The sequence below is a fragment of the Numida meleagris genome, chromosome 6, assembly GCF_002078875.1.
Source record: "Numida meleagris isolate 19003 breed g44 Domestic line chromosome 6, NumMel1.0, whole genome shotgun sequence".
Lineage (NCBI taxonomy): Eukaryota > Metazoa > Chordata > Aves > Galliformes > Numididae > Numida > Numida meleagris.
Genome location: NC_034414.1, coordinates 33,009,754 through 33,029,460, shown reverse-complemented (window position 1 = coordinate 33,029,460; position 19,707 = coordinate 33,009,754). Strand labels below are relative to the sequence as shown.

At 36.3% G+C, this 19,707-nt stretch overlaps 1 protein-coding gene across 2 annotated transcripts in view; it reads right to left on the bottom strand.

Annotated features, from left to right (window-relative positions):
* The window catches only part of AQR (aquarius intron-binding spliceosomal factor), a 53,568-nt gene continuing 35,313 nt past the window's right edge, over positions 1,453-19,707 (bottom strand). For both annotated transcript variants that reach the window (XM_021401051.1, XM_021401050.1), the window contains 12 exons: positions 19,547-19,656; positions 17,942-18,077; positions 16,455-16,664; positions 16,028-16,165; positions 15,050-15,121; positions 10,416-10,603; positions 9,222-9,393; positions 7,881-8,051; positions 7,087-7,172; positions 6,093-6,267; positions 4,943-5,056; positions 1,453-2,518 (listed from right to left, as the gene is read on the bottom strand). In XM_021401051.1, the coding sequence (XP_021256726.1) occupies positions 2,273-2,518; positions 4,943-5,056; positions 6,093-6,267; positions 7,087-7,172; positions 7,881-8,051; positions 9,222-9,393; positions 10,416-10,603; positions 15,050-15,121; positions 16,028-16,165; positions 16,455-16,664; positions 17,942-18,077; positions 19,547-19,656 (1,818 nt within the window). In that variant the 3' untranslated portion in view covers positions 1,453-2,272. The remainder of the gene's footprint in view (positions 2,519-4,942; positions 5,057-6,092; positions 6,268-7,086; positions 7,173-7,880; positions 8,052-9,221; positions 9,394-10,415; positions 10,604-15,049; positions 15,122-16,027; positions 16,166-16,454; positions 16,665-17,941; positions 18,078-19,546; positions 19,657-19,707) is intronic.

Here is a 19,707-nt window from a genome sequence, read left to right as displayed (position 1 = left end):
TCTTTCTTGTAAGGAAGTGCCAATAAAACACCAAAACTAAACATATTTTGGTGTAAAAGACGAAGTTCATCCTTTACCAAAAATTAAATGCAGAATTTTGAAAAAAAATCCCCAAACCTAACCTTGTATTCCATAAGTACAAAGAACTTTCCAACCGCTGCTACATGATAAACATGATTTTCCACATTTGAAAATACTCCATGTTTGAAAATACTTTCACATCACTGAAAAGTGTAAAGTTCAGCACATGGAAAATAGCAGCAATGACTTGCTCAGCTCAGGTCAACTCTGCAAAACTTTCCATCCCTAATACAGGCAGTGCTTGGTCCTTCAGAAAAGTGCATATTAAGGCTGTTAATGTTTTTGCGATTTTTTTTTTATTCAGTTGACTCTGCCTTCATGCTAGCCAGCAATGAGCTCCATTACGACTCCACTAACCATTTTAGGGCAACACATTTCATGACTCTTAACTTGGCTGTTCTAAAAGGACCCCGTGAGTCAGAAGGGACCAGATATATAGGCTTGCACATGGAATACAGCATTACACAAGCTAGGCATACTCATACACCAACAGAAAGATTTCGCCAAACCATGTACAAATCAACATCTTTACAGTCTCTTTCAGATTCGGTTGCTTTTTCCCTGTAGAATCTACTGATGGAATCCCTGTCAATAAACCATTCATTTTAGACAAAAAATCCTCCAGAAACCTTTACTATTTTTTTTTCCCAGAATTTTGAAGTGTAATAAATGATTGTCTTCACAAATATTTATTTAAAAAAATGGTTTGGGAAACAAAGATGACAGATGTCAGCAGAGCTTGTCGCGTGTTGCCTGAAGGCCCAGTATTATTCTGCCCTGCTTGAACACATGAATGTTACCACATTAAGCTCACCACCCTAATTTTAAAAACACTGCTACTTGTCCTCCAACGGCAGAGAATTTACATTACCTTCCACACAGAACAAGTAATGAAATAATGCAATTCCACTGAAAAGAGTAGTTTTTCTTTTTTTGTGTGTAAATAAAATATTAAAAACAAATACTCAAGACCCGTCTGGACACCTACCTGTGTAACCTATTGTAGGGTACCTGCTTTAGCAAGAGATCTCAATCTTGAGATCCCTGCCACTCCTGCAATTCTGTGATAAAGACCTTCAAACGTAGTAATAAATGCTTGCGAGTTAATGAATTTCTGGTCAATTTGGTGAAGAAGTTCTTCTGGCAACTTCAGAACCACAACACTTGAAAATCAAATATTTTCCCTTTGTCAGCAAAGGTGATCCTACAGCTACTGTTTTGTTTGAAAATTAAATTTGGGAATTCATAAATCTCACTGAATCACTGGATAATTTGACAAGTTGGCAGATATTCTTAAACAAACCAGGGAAAAACCATTCATTGATCAGTTTATGGAAGATGTACATTTAGAAATTACTCAAGAAAACCCACTCACCCATTACATCTTTAATATCGATATTACATATTTTGAGAATCCTGCATTCAAGGAACTCCTTTAATTTGCATTCCTGATGGGGCTTTAACCTGTTGTCCTCTTAAAAATGAAACAGATCTTATTTCAAGATACTAACTTAAAAAAATAATGCTGTTTTAGAAGTTGCATTCTTACTTCTTGTGTAAGGAACAATCAAGTAAGTAACAGCAGCAGTGGTCAACAATGAAACAGTTGCTACAAGTACCTGGACCTTAGGACATTCTGAGAGCCTACTAAATGCCCAATTCAATAAAACTCTTTCAAAATTTCAAAGTCCCATGGTAATTCCCATTTCTCAGACTTGCAATTAAATTGCTTACTACACACAAGCCAATGCCTAAAATACTACCTCAGTGTATATAAACACTGTTCTGTGTAAGAAACTCTCCACTGAGATATTAAGGAAACTATAGGGTCTGACCAATACTAAATACAGGTAATCAGTGAAGTTTAATGGCTAACTTAGTAAATGAATTAAAAGCCAATGACTTAAGAAAAAAAATTCCAAATTTGTGTAAAAGCATCTTTACTGAAAAAGATATGTATATCATTTGAGGTGAATTAACAAGTTACACTACTGATACTAAGAAGAATTCAGTAAAACGATTGCCAGTCATCTTACTTGTCCACAAAGCATCCAGTGAAAATATACAAAACAAGGTTACATTACACATGGCATCATTTAAAAAAGTCAATGTAAAAATAGCAATCATATTTCTAACTGCCTTTTCCCATCTGTTTTCCAAAGTACAAATAAGAGGACAAACATCACTTAGATCACTTTTCATTCTCATCCTCAGGTTCACTGTCTTCACTATCACTGTCTCTTCCAGGGTGTTCCGGCATTGTTCGATGTTCATCCACTTCTACCACTTTCAATTCTTCTTCCTTTATCATTTCTTCCGCTACTTTATTTTCTTCTTCTGCATCTTCCTGAATACCTTGCACTTCAACTTCTGCTTCAGACTCTTGAATTTGAGTAGCTTCAGGTTCTTCAACCATGGCAGGTGGGGGCAATAAACGCTGGATGATTAAAAAAAGGTTTCAGTTTTTACAACAAATGTATAATTCTGGCATCTATTCCTACTGTAGCTCAAGCTGTTTGCTCACATTAGATTTAGGGCTTTGCATTAGATAGATGTAACATCTTAAAGTTTAGAAGTCTTAATCATTTGTAGGCATTTTACTCCTATGTAAGTAAAATGAATAATCTTGTTTCACATATGGGTCTTTTTTTGCATAAAAAGCAGGTGTTAAAACTCAGTACTTCCAGTTCAAGGATTTCAAACACGTTTCATTATCCCAACAGCCACTCAAGCAATGGGACTACAGTGCTGTCGGAGCAACAAGCACATTCCTACCATAACCTCATCTATTACCATTACATACTCCTAGATAAACTGGACTCCCTTTTTAAGAGTGTCTTTAATAACTTATTCCAGTAATTTCCCCTTGAAACACCTTATAAAGTGTTATATGTACATTATCTGTATTTATACAAGTTTCACCCACAGCTCTAAGCGTGGAAAAATGTAAATTCCAGTAACAGATAAGGTAATGCGTAGATATTTCTCACATAATACTTCTGTGTAAGTATTTTAGTGCATTCAAAGTGCTTTGCGCACAACCGAGAACATGGTTTGCTAGCACAAAGCTTTACAAAAAGCAGTGGCAACCACTTTAGACCTGGAAAAAGATACTAAGTATACAGTGAGCAGAAGACTATGATAAAGCTATTCAACCTCAGGCTGTATAGAAATGCTTATACTTCTGCAGCCTGACATTATCTAATGACATGATGGATACTTCCTTAAAATACTGTAAAGTATTTTAATGAAATAGAAGCTTGATAAATCTCCCAAGGATGGTTGTTTAGTTACATTTTGCTTAAAGGCAACTTGGTTTTACATGACAAATTAAGTGTTTAATTACAGCAAAGTCTTATCTTCAACTAGATGACATTAATATTACAAGTTTCTGACAAGCATGGGCCAATGTATGCAACAATTGTGACTATCAGCAGAGATAAGCATTTTTTTTTTTTACAGACTTTGAAGTTATCATGCCGATCTCCATAATCCATTTGTTCACGGAAAAAAAGAATAATTAAAAGAGCTCTCATTTTGAAACAACAAAAATATATACATCCTCAAAGTATGAGACAAACTCAGACTTTCTGCAATGCAGCTAGATTCGTACTGTGCTTTGTGACTCTACTATTAAGACCAATGGAAAAGGAAAAATATCGTGATGTAAAAATATCAGAAAGAATAAGAAAAACTTGGTCTGCATTTTTCTTTTTTTAATTTCACTTTTTGGCTTCTGCTGCAGTAGCATGATTCATTGCCACAGCAGGGAACCAGTGCTTTTTTTTGGAAAAAAAAACCCTAATTTTAGCTAGCAACATAAGACTAGGATGCTAAAAAGAATAGCTGGTATTAGCAGAAGTTTCAGGTGCACATTCAGTTAAGGAGTCAGGCAAACCTCCTTGCATTAGAGAACAGAAACTAGATCTCACAGACAAGTGGAATCATGTTGACACCCTTTGCACAATCAGATCTTCTTTTACATCAGTATTTTCCACCTTCAGAAATTCTTCAGAAGAGCAAAAACCAACAACGGAGTATACCGTGTAAGATTACATTATAGGTAACACAATGATATATCCAGACATTAAATGGAACGTATTGCAGTTCAGGGATAGCATTAAAGGCCTCTATGCTGTCAACTATCTCTAGGCATCTACAGATCCAAGTACGCTGACTAAAAGCAGAACTCTATATACAATTTAAACTGTTTTAAAGTCCTGCTCACATACACAACAAGGAGTCAAGGTGTTCCTACGGTTCTGAATTCTGCTCCAGGGATTAAGCAGTGACAAAACTAAGTACAAAAAGTGAGAAAGTCATCTACCACTACTTCTAACACTGTACTACTAAGTGTGGTGCTGAACCAGCACTGAAAAAAAAATTCTTCCAGACTGAAAGTGCTACAGCTGCTAACCAGACTGGATAATACAGTGAGCCAACTCAATTAAAATGGTTTGAAGGCATGACCTAGCCTCTCTGTAGGCTGCAGCCATGCCAAGAAAGTATCTATTACATAACATTATTACGCCATGCAGCACTTAGTGAAATATAACACACAAGTTTACCTCAATTAAACGCTGGACAAGCTAGTACCTTAGCATTAACAAGGAACTTTTGGACCCAGACAGAATCATGTCTAGCACTCACCACTTTTTAACATCTGTTTAGGGGGCCTTAAATTGTGTTCTCAATTACTTGCTACTGCAACATTTTAGAGACTACAATATTCTCACACTCAGCCTTAAAACCTTCTTGAATTTTGAATGTAACAGTCTCAAATCACAACAGCATTTCTGGTTACTTACCAAAACAAGTTTTATTTTGTATGCATACCTTTGAACAGTTAGAAAGTCCTTACCTGTTGGTAGTGGCGAGTACTCTGTATAGTGTGCATATACATGTTGTAAACAAAGTTAGCCATTTGAGGCATATTCTTGATAACATGTATTTGGTGAGATGGTGGTTCCCCATTCTGAAGAAGCACAAAGAGTAGAAACTGAGCAAGCAAAGAAACACAGCCACTATTCAAAAGGTTATTTAATTGTATTAGGAAACATAAACTGAAGAAATTTAAAAAAAATGCTTTTTAAAGAAAGAAATAGCAAAATTCTTTTGAAAGGTAGGAAATACAGGTCTTGCACTTTGGGCAACTCTATTTATCACGACACTGCAGTCCAATGAAGAAATTTAATTTCAAAAGGCCAGGCTGGGTTCCAGTACTTAGTCCGTAAAGTACAGTTTGGACACAAGGATGATTTAACTAAAAATATAACTCGTTTCAGCTCAGATTAGTGTAAATGACTGCCAAAGCCCAGCTTCTCCTTGCCTACACTCACACTCTATTCTTTGCTGTAGAGTGCACCAGTTTCAAAAGAAAGGCTTCCAAACTTGTCAACAGCACTTAAGACCAGGTAAAGATTTCTAAAGAAGTTTTGGATTCATGCAGGTACCCCTGTCAAAACTCCAGGTAGCAAAGCAGGTATGTTCCTCCATTTCTTATTTGTTTAGCATCCTATTCATTGTGAGTCTTGTGCTTAAATGCTAAAGAACTAGTGCAGTGTTAAATAATGTTTATACCTAGGCATCTAGTTCAGCAATACTTGTGTTATCCTGAATTGTTCAGTTGAATGCAATTTTACCTTTTTTAACAAGCAGAAATTAGCTTTGTACTTCCTTTTTGAGAAATCATGTTTTGTTTCATAATGAGCAAAAATACATAACACACTGCAAAACCTTACATATCTATCCTGAAATAAAAATACAGAATCACTTTCACAGGCAGAACTTAAAAAAAGCAGACAAAACTGACCAGTTACACTGGTAGATCAGTTTTGTTGAAAAATCAGTTAAACGCAGCTAGTGTATTATGATCTAAGTCAACTCTAGGGACATAATTAACCAAGGAGCAGTGATTTAAAAGTGAAGACATTGCAGTTCCATGTCTTACAGCCCACTCAAAAAAGACAGGCAACAAGTACACCACTGAAATTCATAGCAGTTGTTCCTACCTGTCTTGCTGCTGGAAAACATTCTGCGGGAATTATATGGAGGTGAAGTGGTCTAGCTGTGAGCTGGCTGAAAGCTGGAGTTAGCTCAAAACAGTTCTGAAAGAGCGATACTCTTGCAAAGATATAAAGCCCAAGCCTGGCTCTTGACATGGCAACAACTAATCGTCGGACATCCCTTTGAAAAAAAAACAAACCAAAACAAAACAGTCAAATTAATCATATCCTGTTTCACTGATTCCATAGTTTCAATAAAAGATGAAAGAATCACGCTAAAGTCTTACTTAAAGAAAATACAAATGTATCTGCTAGAACACTATTTAGTCTTAAATTTTTCTTCCTACATACTGTTACAATAACTACTAAAATCCTAGAACCTTTTTATATAAAGGGTTGCTCTATTGTTAATGACATGAAAATTACCCTTTAGCTTTAAAGCCCAGAAAAACAGTTAAATTTTATATTGGGAACAAATCATAATAGCCTTTCTGTATCCCTGAATAAGAAAACATAGGTTCTGAAACTCATCTCACTACTGCTAAACAGACAAGTCTTCCTCCACCTCACTCCAAAACTGAAGCGCAAACGTTGCAGACTATGAATAACACAACTTACAAAGTGTTCAAACACTTCTGATACAAGACAAAGAAAGCTCACTTACAGAAAAGAATTTGAGAAAGTTTAAGCCTGCATTTATCCGACAAGCATTAATTACATTCCTATTATTCTACTATGTTGAAATTCAAATTCAGACTACCTGCAGTAATATAAACTTCTTATGGAGTAATAGCCATTACTAAAGGATAAAGTGGTTGTGAAGAGGGAAGCAGAGAGCTGTAAAAATAAACCAGGTCTGAACTTCCTTCAATACACAGCATTAAACTTCAGTTTTACTATATACTGAAATATTTGAAACTTTGTGCAATGTATAATAAATGTTCTTCTGATGTGGAAAATATATACTTTAATAATGGTGCAAGAGTACTTTTCTACATACCTAAGGTGGCCTACAGCTTTGGTACGCACTAGTGAAAGGAGAATATAATCATTTTGTTGACCTTGAAATCTGTCCACAGTTGTTACCTAGAGAATAACAAACAAAACAAAAAACTCCATAGGTTAAACTTTTGCCCTTTTAACTACAGCATGGCATCAAAATTTTAGCACCAACTTCCGATTCAGATTGCAGTAAATGGGAAGAGAGACAAAAATGTTTGATTCTGTTTTAGTTCACCTCTAATTAAAAAACATCAACCTACTCTTCCTGGGAGACGTTGAGACTCTACATACTATTTCTTTCCTATTTTTACTTAATTCAGACAGATTAACACTGGGGAGCTAATACCAAAAGTTTGTGGAAAATGATCAAATTTTATAACATTGTATTTTAACCTGCAGACACCAGACTTATGTAAATATATGTTTGTATGTTTCATAATGTTCTTCATCATGTATTTTATCAAATCCAAACTACATCCTCTCTAGGTGGACCTATTTATTTTATTTTTTTAAAAAGAGGACAAAATATATGATAAAGAGAAGAATTGTTCTGTCCCATCTAGTCCATGACATACTGAACTTGACTGATTTCGCAGATTCTTTGTGCAACTAGTTGCTAACAGGCAAAAAAGATGATATGACTGTGAAATTCCAAAGAATGTATTAATAAATACGTGCTATAAGCCAATGAATACTTGCACAAAAAGCAGGGAATGTACTCAATCAGTTCTACAATATGATAACCATGAAAAAACGGAACCACTTCAATGCCCATTATATTCTGAAAGTTACCTTGTTTGGCCGTCCAATCAGTGGATTATTTCCACAACGCTGGTTAATGACATCTCGGATCAGGTGTTTCTGTCCGTTGTATGTCGTCAGGATACTTATCCTGTCTGCAGGATAACCAAGCAGGCACATATACATGAAAAGTGCCACAACATATTCTGCTTCACCAAGATTCTAAAGTTTAAAAGGACAGAGAAAGAGAAACTTATTCATTTGTAAATTTGTTAGGCATTGAATGATGCTTTCTAGTATTTACAAGAAGTACGGTTTTGTTTCTGTTAAAATCTAAATATTAGTCATGAAATATAATAATATTTGTTTTAAACATTTAAATGATTTTCAGCATCTTAAATATTCACACCTAAGTGTATTTATATACCTACAGCTGTCTGCCCAAAGGAATGTCATCTCAATATAATATTACAGAACTCAACAAGTCCCAATACAACATTTGTCTTAACGTACAAAAAACTCATCTCTTATGTAAAACTGTGGAACTATAATTTGTTAAGTATTAAAAGTTGATAATATAGAGATATTAGTATTTTAAATGGAAGGATTTTAAAACAAGGAAATGAAAAAGAGCACCTGCTTAGCACTAGTTTAATAAGGCTCAAAAGAAGTAAGGAAAAAAAGCTGCAATTAATCACTCTCCAGTATGCTAAAAGAAAGAACTAATTGAACCAAAATAATTAAACTCCTTTTAACTCCTAATAATTAAATTCTTAGATAGATTTCTCAATTATCAAATCCAGTTATTTCTATTTTAGGTCATGGCTATTCAATCTCAAATGATCGACTGTTACTGTACATACATTTCCTTTTTTTTTTTTTCTCCCCAATTTTAATAATTGTCAGTCCCAGATCATTCTTCTGGCTGTTGGAGGGTTTACTTTATGAATGCACTTTTCTGCATTCTTATATACAGATTAAATCAAAACACTGACTCTTCAAACTCAAGTATGTGTCACAGAGCAAACTTAGATCTTTTATACAGTGGAATGCTACCATTTATTTCACTGTCATGACAGTACAGCAGAATTAAACATCCTTAATTTGCCACAGGCCAAAATGTTTCATAATGAATTATGTACCAAATTTCCCTCCCCCAATGACTTCAAGAAAATAGAGATAGCAAGCAGAGTCATTCACTTTGAGCATAAAGGCATAACAAATTATCCTTTTCAACATTCAAAACTGATTACAAGGAGAGAAAAAAAAATCATGCATAAACACAATGAAAAATCTGAGAACATAACTATTGGCTTACAGTACTTTGATTCATTGCAGATTCAATAAACCATACCTAGATTAAATGAAGTATACATTCAATATTTCTCTTACCTGATAGAAATAAGGATTGGGTTCAGACTCTCCCACACCATTGAAGTCTTCCACATTTATAAGTTGGAAGTCATACAAAAACCCAGCATTGGCTGTTCTGAACTCAGGCATAAGCTGCACGTGAGGCAGATTACCCAGATTTTTGTAACGCCAGTTGTAGAGGTTACACAAACTGCCCAAAAAACACACAAGCAGTTAACATGGGTTTTTGAACTCAACATTTTATTATTATTGCTATTACTATTTTAATTTTTGATTTTGTCTAGTTCTCTCACAGGAAACTCAAAGAACTGCTGAATTGAAAGAACCACAGTATATTCCATTTTTTGAAATTGAGAACAAGGACACAAACATTCTAATAGCAAAGTTTTCAGAAAGGATTTTGACAATTTTCTTTAAATGCTGCAGCTACCACAAACTTCCTTTGTGGTAACAATTCAGAACATTGCCACAGATAGCCTCAATTTATCTGTGGATGAATATTCCGCAACAGAGTGCGATTTATCTCCTTAGGACAACTTGGGTGGAACTGGACCCTGGTACTTGAGCTAGAGACTAGAAAGGGAAACTATTAAGTTGCTAGCTTTCACACAAACACTTCTCTTGCTTAAGTACTACCTTCCTTTACACATTGTTTCCTTTAGTAAAAGGCATACTATTATATAGAGTATTACTCTGGGACCTGAATAACATTCTGCCACTAACCTATCTCATGATTTAGAACACTTAATTCCTTCACTGCATTCCTTTATCTTATTTAAATGCAAATCTACCTTCTTCCAAACTAATATCAAATTAATTTGGGGGAAAAGTTTGTCATACTCCCCATTTTTTACTTTGTTTTGAAGGCTGAGCAAATCACTAATTCAATAAAACAGACTAAAAAAATCATCATTCATTTGGATAGTCGTGATTCTGCAGAAAAAAAATCTCATGCCATTCAGTGATGTGATAGCCTTACAGTTTCATGACTAGATGTCCAATACTACCATATAAAAGAAAAAATACATCTTACTGCATTTCAATAAAGTAAAAATTGCCTTCTAGTCTAAGCTGAAACCAATGGAACAAAACAGCTAAACCATCATTTTGCACAGACCCCTGTCTTAACAATCCAAAGTTTCCAATGCCGTAAGCATGCTTTTCCAATTCTTAACCTGGTAACTGGTAGACATGCAATTTTATTCCACTCACCTTGCTCTTGCTCTTCCTTGTGCATCCAAATCAACAGTCGGCACTCCAACACGAACAAAGCGTGTGAAAAGCGACTGCTCCATGTTGGAGTATTTTTGAAAAGCCATGTTCTTAATGACTGGTGGCAACTGGTGATGGTCACCAATCATAATCCACCGCTTCAAACGACTGAATCCATCCTGAGGGTTCTAAAATCAATTAAAACAACTGTAAGTAGTACAATATGATCAAGGCACTCAATTAAAACATATTAATAGTAAAGCTGGTTGTCTTATAGGGCTAAGGCTATTTCAGCATTTGTTCTTAAACTACACTGAGTTAAAATCTTTTGAAGACAACTATCTTCTTTCCAGTCTCTCTATCTGATCAGCTCTTCAGTATGTTAAGTACATCCGTTCCTAGTTATCTGTGACTCTTTGCACACCTATATTATGTACTGACAGAGTGAACGAAGGACCATTTTAACAGATGGACATAAAACAAACAGTTGTGTGGGAAACACGACCCAAGAATCAGAATCCTGAAGATTTCTGCCTGCCAGTTCTACTGTTCATATCCTTCACATCTTAAGCATTCTTCTAATATTTCCCCATAGGAGAAATGCTCAGGAGAAAGCCTGAAGTTCCTTTTCTTGCCAGTTGAAGAGCTCTGAAGCCCTCTCTAATCAGGGAGCAAGGAAGGAAAACTGAATTCTGTCCACCTCATCAAGACAGAAGAAGATACCTTATTAAGTTAGTAAGAGGATGAAAATTATTTTAAATGGCTAAGAGAAACATTTGATTTCTTTTTCTCAAAAAATAAAGTTACTGATTTGGAGAAGTCCAAGTATTTTGTATAATAATTTGTTCTTATCAGTAGTTTCAAGCTCACACAGCAAAGAGCTCTACAAATAATTTTGTGGCTTTCTATGATGGAGTGATGGCATCAGTGGACAAAGAGAAGGCAACTGATGTCACCTGCTTGGACTTCTGCAAGGCCTTTGATGTGGTCCCCCAACACATCCTTATCTCTACATTGGAGAGATATGGATTTGAAGGGTGGACTATTAGGTGGATAAGGAATTGGTTGGAAGGTCACAGCCAGAGGGCTGTGGTCAATGGCTCTATGTCCAGGTGGAGGCTTGTAATGAGTGGTGTCCCCCCAGGGGTCTGTCATGGGACTGGTGCTCTTTAACATCTTTATCAGTGACAATGATGATGAGACACCAAGCTGAGTGGTGCAGCTGATATGGCAGAAGGAAAGGGTGCCATCTAGAGAGACCTTGATAAACTCGAAAGCTGGGCCCATGTGAACCTAACAAGGTTCAACAATGCCAAGTACACTTTAGACAGGGTAATCCCTGCTGAGAAGGAGTTAGTGGTCCTGGTAGATGAAAAACTTAACACAAGCCAGCAGTGTGTGATTGCAGCCCAGAAGGCCAACCATATCCTGGACTGCATCAGAAGAGGAGTGGCCAGCAGTGCAAGGGAGGTGATTGTCCCTCTCTACTCTGCCCTTGTGAGGCTCCATTTGGAGTACTGCATCCAGGTTTGGGGCTCCCAAACACAGAAAAGATACAGAGCTTTTAGAGAGGGTCCAGAGGAGGGTCATGAAGATGATCAGAGGCCTGACGCACCACTCCTATGAAGACAGGCTGAAGGAGCTGGGATTGTTCAAGTCTGGAGAAGAGAAGGTTGCAGGGATACCTCATTATGGCCTTCCAATATTTAAAGGCAGATTATAAACAGGAGAGAAATCAACTTTTTGGACAGGTAGATAGTGATAAGACAAGGGGGAATGGTTTTAAACTGAAGGAAGGGAGATTTAGATTAGATGCCAGGGGAAGTTTTTTTACTGAGAGGGTGGTGAGGTGCTGGAACAGGTTGCCTAGAGATGCTGTGGATGCCCTGTCCCTGGAGGTATTCAAGGCCAAGTTGGATGGGGCCCCGTGCAAACTGATCTAGTACTTGATCTAGCGGTTGGGAGCCCTTCCTGCGGCACAGGGGTTGGAATTTAATGGTCCCTTCCAACCCAAGATATTCTACGATTCTTACTCTGAGTTGCAAGCACAAGAAATCAAGTACTACTAGTTCACAAGCCTAGTTCTTTTTTAAATCAAAACAAAATAAAACAAACAAAAAACCTCAGAAGCAAACAAACCTGAATTTTTAATGACTATTTGGATAGCTGTTCTAAGATCTCCTATAGAACATAGCTCTATCGTGAAAAGGTCTACCTTAATTACAAAAGCCTTCAGCTTCTGCATTGCTCTTACATGCTCATTACTCCCTTTTGCTAACCTGATGCATCAGGTTATCCAGTACTCAAACAGTAGGAAATAGCTATGATTACTTCACTAAATGGAATAATCTCATTATCAACGAAAACCATGCTAAGAGCCATGCAGGATTTAATCATTTGTTACACAGCACTGCAGTAGCATTAAATTCAAGACTGCCAAAAGACAAAAACAACATCCTAGAGTAACTGTTACACAGGTCTTTAAACAGATTTAAATAAGCTAAATCTCTAAAAACCAGCTTGCACGAGAAGTCACCTAAACTACAACTTATGCCTACACTCCCTTCTGTCATTTAGAAACACCTAACTAAACAGAAAGTAATCTTGTATTTGCAAGAAGACTCATTCAGTTTGTTTGCTCCCCAGACATTCCCAAAATGACAGAAAGATGTGCTCCTGTTCAGGCCACATTAGCGTCTAGAGGGTAAACAATCAGTTGACTATCCGCTCAGAATTATCAAAACTTGGCAGTCTTTACCACAACCAAAAGGTGATAAAAGCAACATTAGTGTTTCCCAAACTGAAAAAGCTTGCAGTTTGGCATCAACTGAGCATAGAACATGGGCTTTAACAGCAGAAAGATTCTTGGACATGCGCATCCTCTTGTGCACCAGGCCTATAATGAGTTACCTTCTGGTGACTATTATATCCTCTATTGTTAAGGAGCTATGTGAAAAATTATGAGCTGTAGTTAAAATATACAAATATTTCATGGAGATTCTATTAAAATTCTTATGAAAACAAGAGCTTGGATGTAGTTTGCTAGAGGAATTTAAATCACTGGCTTTCAATGAAAATATTTGCTCCAAAACTTCCAGAAAGGAAACTCACTTTTAGAAAATGAGCAAACACAGTCCGTATTTTTCAGAAATTCTTTCTAGAGTAAGAATCAAATGAACAACATAGGCTCTTAGTTTCACTAACTTACCACACATCATTTTCTGCTTTGCAGCTAAAGACTTCCTGAGAGAATCCACACTTTACTTCCAATGGAGAAATTTTATTTCATGACAGTATGACACACAGAGATAACTTGAAAACTGTAATTTAAGCCACAGATGTGCAAGAAGCACAATTTGCTTTTTTTCTGAAGGCCTGTAGCTCTTAAAAAAAGGAAGTGATGCATCTCAAGTTGAGGTTTCTAAAAGCAATCCCAGAGCTGGACCAACAATCTTCACCTGAGGCACAACAAATTTAAAGACAGGCTGACTAAACCCACTGAGTTTGGAACAATCAGAGTAAACGTTTTTAGGAAAAGATACTGAATCATAGAATCCTTAGACTTGGAAGGGACCTTTAGAGGACATCTAAGTCCAACTTCCTTCCAATGAACAGGGATATCCATAGCTAGGTCAGGTTGCCCAGAGCCTGATCCAGCCTGACCTTGAAAGTCTCCAGGGACTAGGCATCCACCACTTCTCTGGGCACTCGACTGTAACTGTAGCAGCATTAGTACTCTATTACAACAATCCCTTACATTACAAGGGTAAGGGACATAATCTTCTGCAAATAGACCTTTTGCTATGCAGGATTCTAAAGACTGTGCTATAAACATCCCGTGTCACACTAGCTTTAGTTTCCTTCCTTTCTTCCCAATATTAATAGCACCTTTCTGGCTACGAGACTTCCATTCAACTGTATCACATACACATTCCTTTTTCTTCTACCAATTCTAGGTTTGACAAATAATACAAGCTACAGTTGATTCCAAGCTACACATTTACCAATTCAGCCAGACAAAAGTTGCACAACTATTGGTCAAAAGCAGACAAAATAGAACCAATTTCTATTCCTCCCCTCCCACACACCTGTGGTGGTGTTGTAACATCAGTTCAAATGTCTTATCTCTACCAGGCTCTAGTTTTCCTCAAAGTTGTAGGTAACTGGCATCCACTTCATCCCTTAATTTTTAACTACAACTGGCCAAACAGTGACAGATGGGATGACAGAGAGCAATTATGTAGGCCTTATACTCTTGGGAAACAGTAAAAAGAGTTATTTCACAATAATTGCTAATTTTAAAAAACTGTTAAGATTACTAAAGATTTAACAATAGCTATGAAATAGCAAAGAAAAAAAGTAAAAAAAAAAATGTGAAAGCAAGGTACTAGTTCATCACATTTCTTCATGTTTTGAAAGGGAAATCCTAACAGTCACAGATACACAGGGTAAAACACAGGATAAACAACTAATGAAGAATAATTTGAAAGTTCTTAGCATCTGCAAAAGGGGAAATACCAGTTCTATTTTATCTTCCACACAAGATACTTTCCTTTTAATATTCTATATTATTCAAGAACACAGACTTTCAATTTTCATTTTTTTTGCAGCATGTTTTAGAATACAAGTCTAACCTGTAACAGGAGAGGTATAAAGGTTTCTATCTCCAGAATCTGTGCAGACTCTTCCATTAAGATGTTGTCATACTGAGAAAGAAAAAGTACAGAGATGTTAATCAGTCAAATAATACAAGTTAAGGTTGTCATTCAACCTACCAAAAGGAAGCATCACTTGCTTATTTGGGGAATAAAAACCCAGAACTTTTATTTATTTAATCAGTAGGACAGTTACAGAGCAGGATTTCCCTTTACAGGGAGAATACTAGTACTACTGAAATCAGTTCCAGAGGGTGAAATCCCGTTACATCAACGGCAAACATATCTGTACCAATCAGCTCTTAGACCTATATACAATCCACAACTGAACTACATTATATTCTTTCCATATGCCATAACTCACCCTCAAGGGAAAAGCTTGCTGCAATGGGGCAAACTAACTTGATATTCTTGCACTGAAAAGCTGCTGCGATCTAGTGCATTATAAGAGAAAAATACTGAAAGAGATGAGGGAATTTGTTCATTTTTGTCAGAAATCTGTAGTAAATGAATATCAGTGGTTAACATTGCAGAGCAAAAACAGCACTGCAACATAGCTCTTCTCAGATTGTTCATTTTTTTAAGTAAGCAATGTTGTAATAAAGCTGTTTTTTTTCCAGTTCATCCTTTATTTAACATATCATTGCAGTTCATCTAATATGGCAAAACTACTTTTTTTTTTTTTTTTTAAATATGCATGCTCTTTCAAGCACTTCAATATATGCAGCTTAAAAGTGTTATCATCTTTAACTTCTGGTTCTGTTAGAAGTTTTCTTCAAAAAATTACAATTAGAAACATACTGGTAAAAACATGCAACTTAAAATAATCCAGTCGCTTAGACCTAAGACAGATGAAAGCTCTGAACAAGGTGGTGGTGGTGGGAAATGACAACATCACAAACAAAAAAATATATAAAAAAAACCTTATTCATGAACTATTACAAATATAATAATTACTTTGAAACCTAGTTCAACTAGGTCATGTCGTTTCAGAGCGGCGTGGGTACAAGTCATAGCAATGATTTTTGCTTCTTTCACCAACAGGTATTTGGATCTATCCAGGCCACTGCGGAGAAGTTCAAATGCTCTGAATTCCTGTGGTAGAAAAAAAATTGAGAGAAAAATTATATATAAAACTTATAAAATGCACATAAAATGGGTCCTTCCTAAGCTCAAAATAACAGATTAGACTCTTGTCCCTGTTGCAAAGCATGTCTAAATTATTTGAAGGGAGAAATGCTCACCTGGATGCCTTGCAAGCTAAAGAAGTTGCCTAGAAGTATATACTACTTTTAGGATTTACGACAAATAAGAATTTTGGAATTTTGTGAAGTTTCTTTAGGATTTGCCAGAATTATTTACCTTTAACGGATACAAGCCTTACCTCAAGCTGAGTGAATATTTTCTTTAGATGTCTATAACACCCCTCAGCAATCTCCATATCTTCTTCATAGGATCTGCCTCTGAAAATTGGTTGAGGAGCATTTGCAAAATACTGATGAAAGGGAAAGAAACTGGACACATCTGTAACATCTGGTAATTTTCCACCTTTAACTTTCACTTTGCTGATATATTCCTCCCAACGAGACATTACCTATGGCAAACAAAAGTGTCATACAGATATGTTTTTATATAATGAAGTCGTTTGGATAGGTGTCATCTTGTATATGCACTTAAAATGGTTATTTTATTTAATGTAATTGTTTAATAAATTTTATTAAATAAAATAACCATTTTGAACTACAAAACCAACATGTCTGAACTAGCATTTAATCTTAACGTAAATTAGGATGTTTGAGGCTTCACACTTTTATTCCCAACTCTTCTACCTCTTCCTCACTCCTCCTGAAGAACTGTTCCAGCATATGTCCTTCCCACGGAGTACAGTCCTTCAGAAAAAGATTTCTCGCCAGGTGCCTGATCTAGCATAGGCTCTTCATGAGCTCCAGCCTCCTTGAGGGCACATCCACCTGCTGCAGAATGGGCTCCTCCAGAGGGTGCAGTGTGGAGATCTGCTCTACTGTTGTCCTTCACAGGCTGTAAAGGGACAAACTGCTTCACCACGGTCCTCTCCAGGGCTGCAGGAGAACTTCTGCTTTGGCACCTGAAGCCTCTCCTCCTTCCTCTTCTTATTCACTGACCTTGATAGTCATGAGGCTGCTTCTCTCACGTTACCTCCCATCCTGATATTTTTCTAATTATCTTTACTTAAAATACTCTTATTTAAATACTAAATTGGATTATTTCAGGAGAAAATCAAACCAGAAGATGAACTTTATCAGTGCTCCTATCCTAGCAATCTCCAACTCCTAATGATTCATTTAATGTTTGGAAAAATGCTACACCTAACCCAAGGTAACTTCTTTCAAAATATGTATGGTGTGGAGATTTGTTCCTAAGTACCACTCTACAAGCCTGCCTAAGCCACATTACATGCTTAAGAAGGCAGAGCGTCTGTACCAAACAGAAATGAGGGATATACAGAAAATCACTGTACAGTATACAGAAAATCACTGTTTTGTAGACTATGCATCTGATTTCAAACAGAAAAGCTTTCTTTTGGAGCATTACGTAGCAGCTGTAATGTTCCTCCACTGATTTTCATATTTGAAGGGGAAACTCCAGGTTAGAAATCTTGCCAGCAGTCATGAAGAGCAAGAATGCTAGCCTTTTAATTAATGAGCCAGCAGGCAGGAGTTAAAACAATAGCAATATAAATAAATAATAATTATGGCTTTATACATTTTGTATTTTGAATCACCAAAGAAAATGTTTTTTCAAGGCCTGACTCTGAAAAATTCACTGACTTTCATAGCGTGTTTCATAACACACTGAGGTCATGCAGCCTCTGTAAAGTATTTTAGTCCTTACTTGGTATAAGAAAAAGTGGCCAGCTGTTTCACAAGTGTAAGAAACATCTCCTGGGACACCAAGACTCTCTTGCAATCGCCCAACTTCTCGCAGGAGTTCAAGTCTTCGAGCCAGAACATAATTCACTCTTCCATACCTACAAAATGAATTAAGGTTTACCAAGTTTGTATATAGATTTATTTAATTCCAAGTGGTTTATGTAAGTATCACAATGAGAGATCACAAACACTTTCCCCAAAACCACAAGTACGATGGCTGCACCAAAAGTAATGCTTTCTATGTTATTATGATAGCCCACAACATCAGCAGAGAATGTTGGTTGCGTGGTATGCTGTATGTTATATACAGATGTGCAAGTTTTACAAGTCTATGGAACATCTTAAGTGGAACAAAACTGATAACCCAAGCTTCTGTATAAGTCTAACTCCTTTTGGCAATATACAAAATGCATTGCAATAGCGCTCAGCCCACCAAAACAGACATGTCTGCATCCATACATAGGAAGATACTCCTCTACTCAATGCTGCTCACTGAAAACCTTTTATTTCTGATGATCTGATAATTTACTCCTTACGCTCTGCTTTTTCTAACCTAATTCATTCCCTTTTTTCCCTCTTTATAGATCACCTTCCCTAATCTATGTACTTTTTCCCTAACAGACGCAGCACAAGAACAAACAAACAAAAAAGTATCACATTTATCACATTTTCTTAGTAGGACACCAAATGGTAAAAATTGTTGTAATAAGAGAAACAAAAGGCAATCCCTGGGATCTCAGTGGGTTCTACTGTCTTATTTATGAGAGTCTGAGAAGTTAAAACTGGTGATTTCAATTTACTAAGACACAGCATGATTAACTTCTCGTGACTATATATAATTTTTACATCTTTTGGACATCACGGTATTGCTATAAAAATCCAGCACTGGACAGTCCAGTTATTTCCATTGCATGACCCTTACATCTCCTGCTTGCATATATGAATGTGTGTAATCCTACCGGCATCAAATGGACTGGCATGTAACGTAAAGCATAAAAGCATTTACAAGAACAGGTTCTTAATTCTTTGTACTGATGCACACTTCATAGCTTGCCTTACAGATGTATTCTTCAAAATATATTATCAATAAAATAAGTAATTTTAGTATTATTTAGTATTCTGAAAACAAGAAGCACAAAGTTTTATTCCTTCTTCTTTATGTGCATACAATATTCAGCAACCACACAGAGGTGATATCATACTTGCACAAAAATTCCTAATTGCAAAAACCTAACTTTATTAAACTTTCTCCCAAAAAAACAAATTAACTTTATAAAATACGTATGCACCTAGAACATAGTTCTAAGCATTCAAGCAGCTGAATATGTGAACAAGTAACTGCCAGATTTTGCCTTTGGATTCTCAAGAGAACAGTTTTGCTACTGAGTAAGAATCAAAATTACTTGATCCTATTCTGAAAATAAGAAAACTGCATTATTGGGATTCAACACTATGAAAAACTTGCCAAGCACAGCTCCTTGCTCATTTACAAGGGAAGAAGAATGGACAACACACACATCGCAGCTATAATACTTACATAAACTATCATTAGCACTTTCTTTCTCACCTGCTGAAATCTTTCTCTGTCTCTAATTCCTCTTCTCCATGACCCAGACGCAGGAGGTGGCGCTCATCAATGTCTAGAGCCATGATTTTTTCAAACAGCTGGTTCAAGGCCTAAAGATTGACAAGAACAGGAGAAAAGGTCATTTTTAGAAGCTCTTGTAG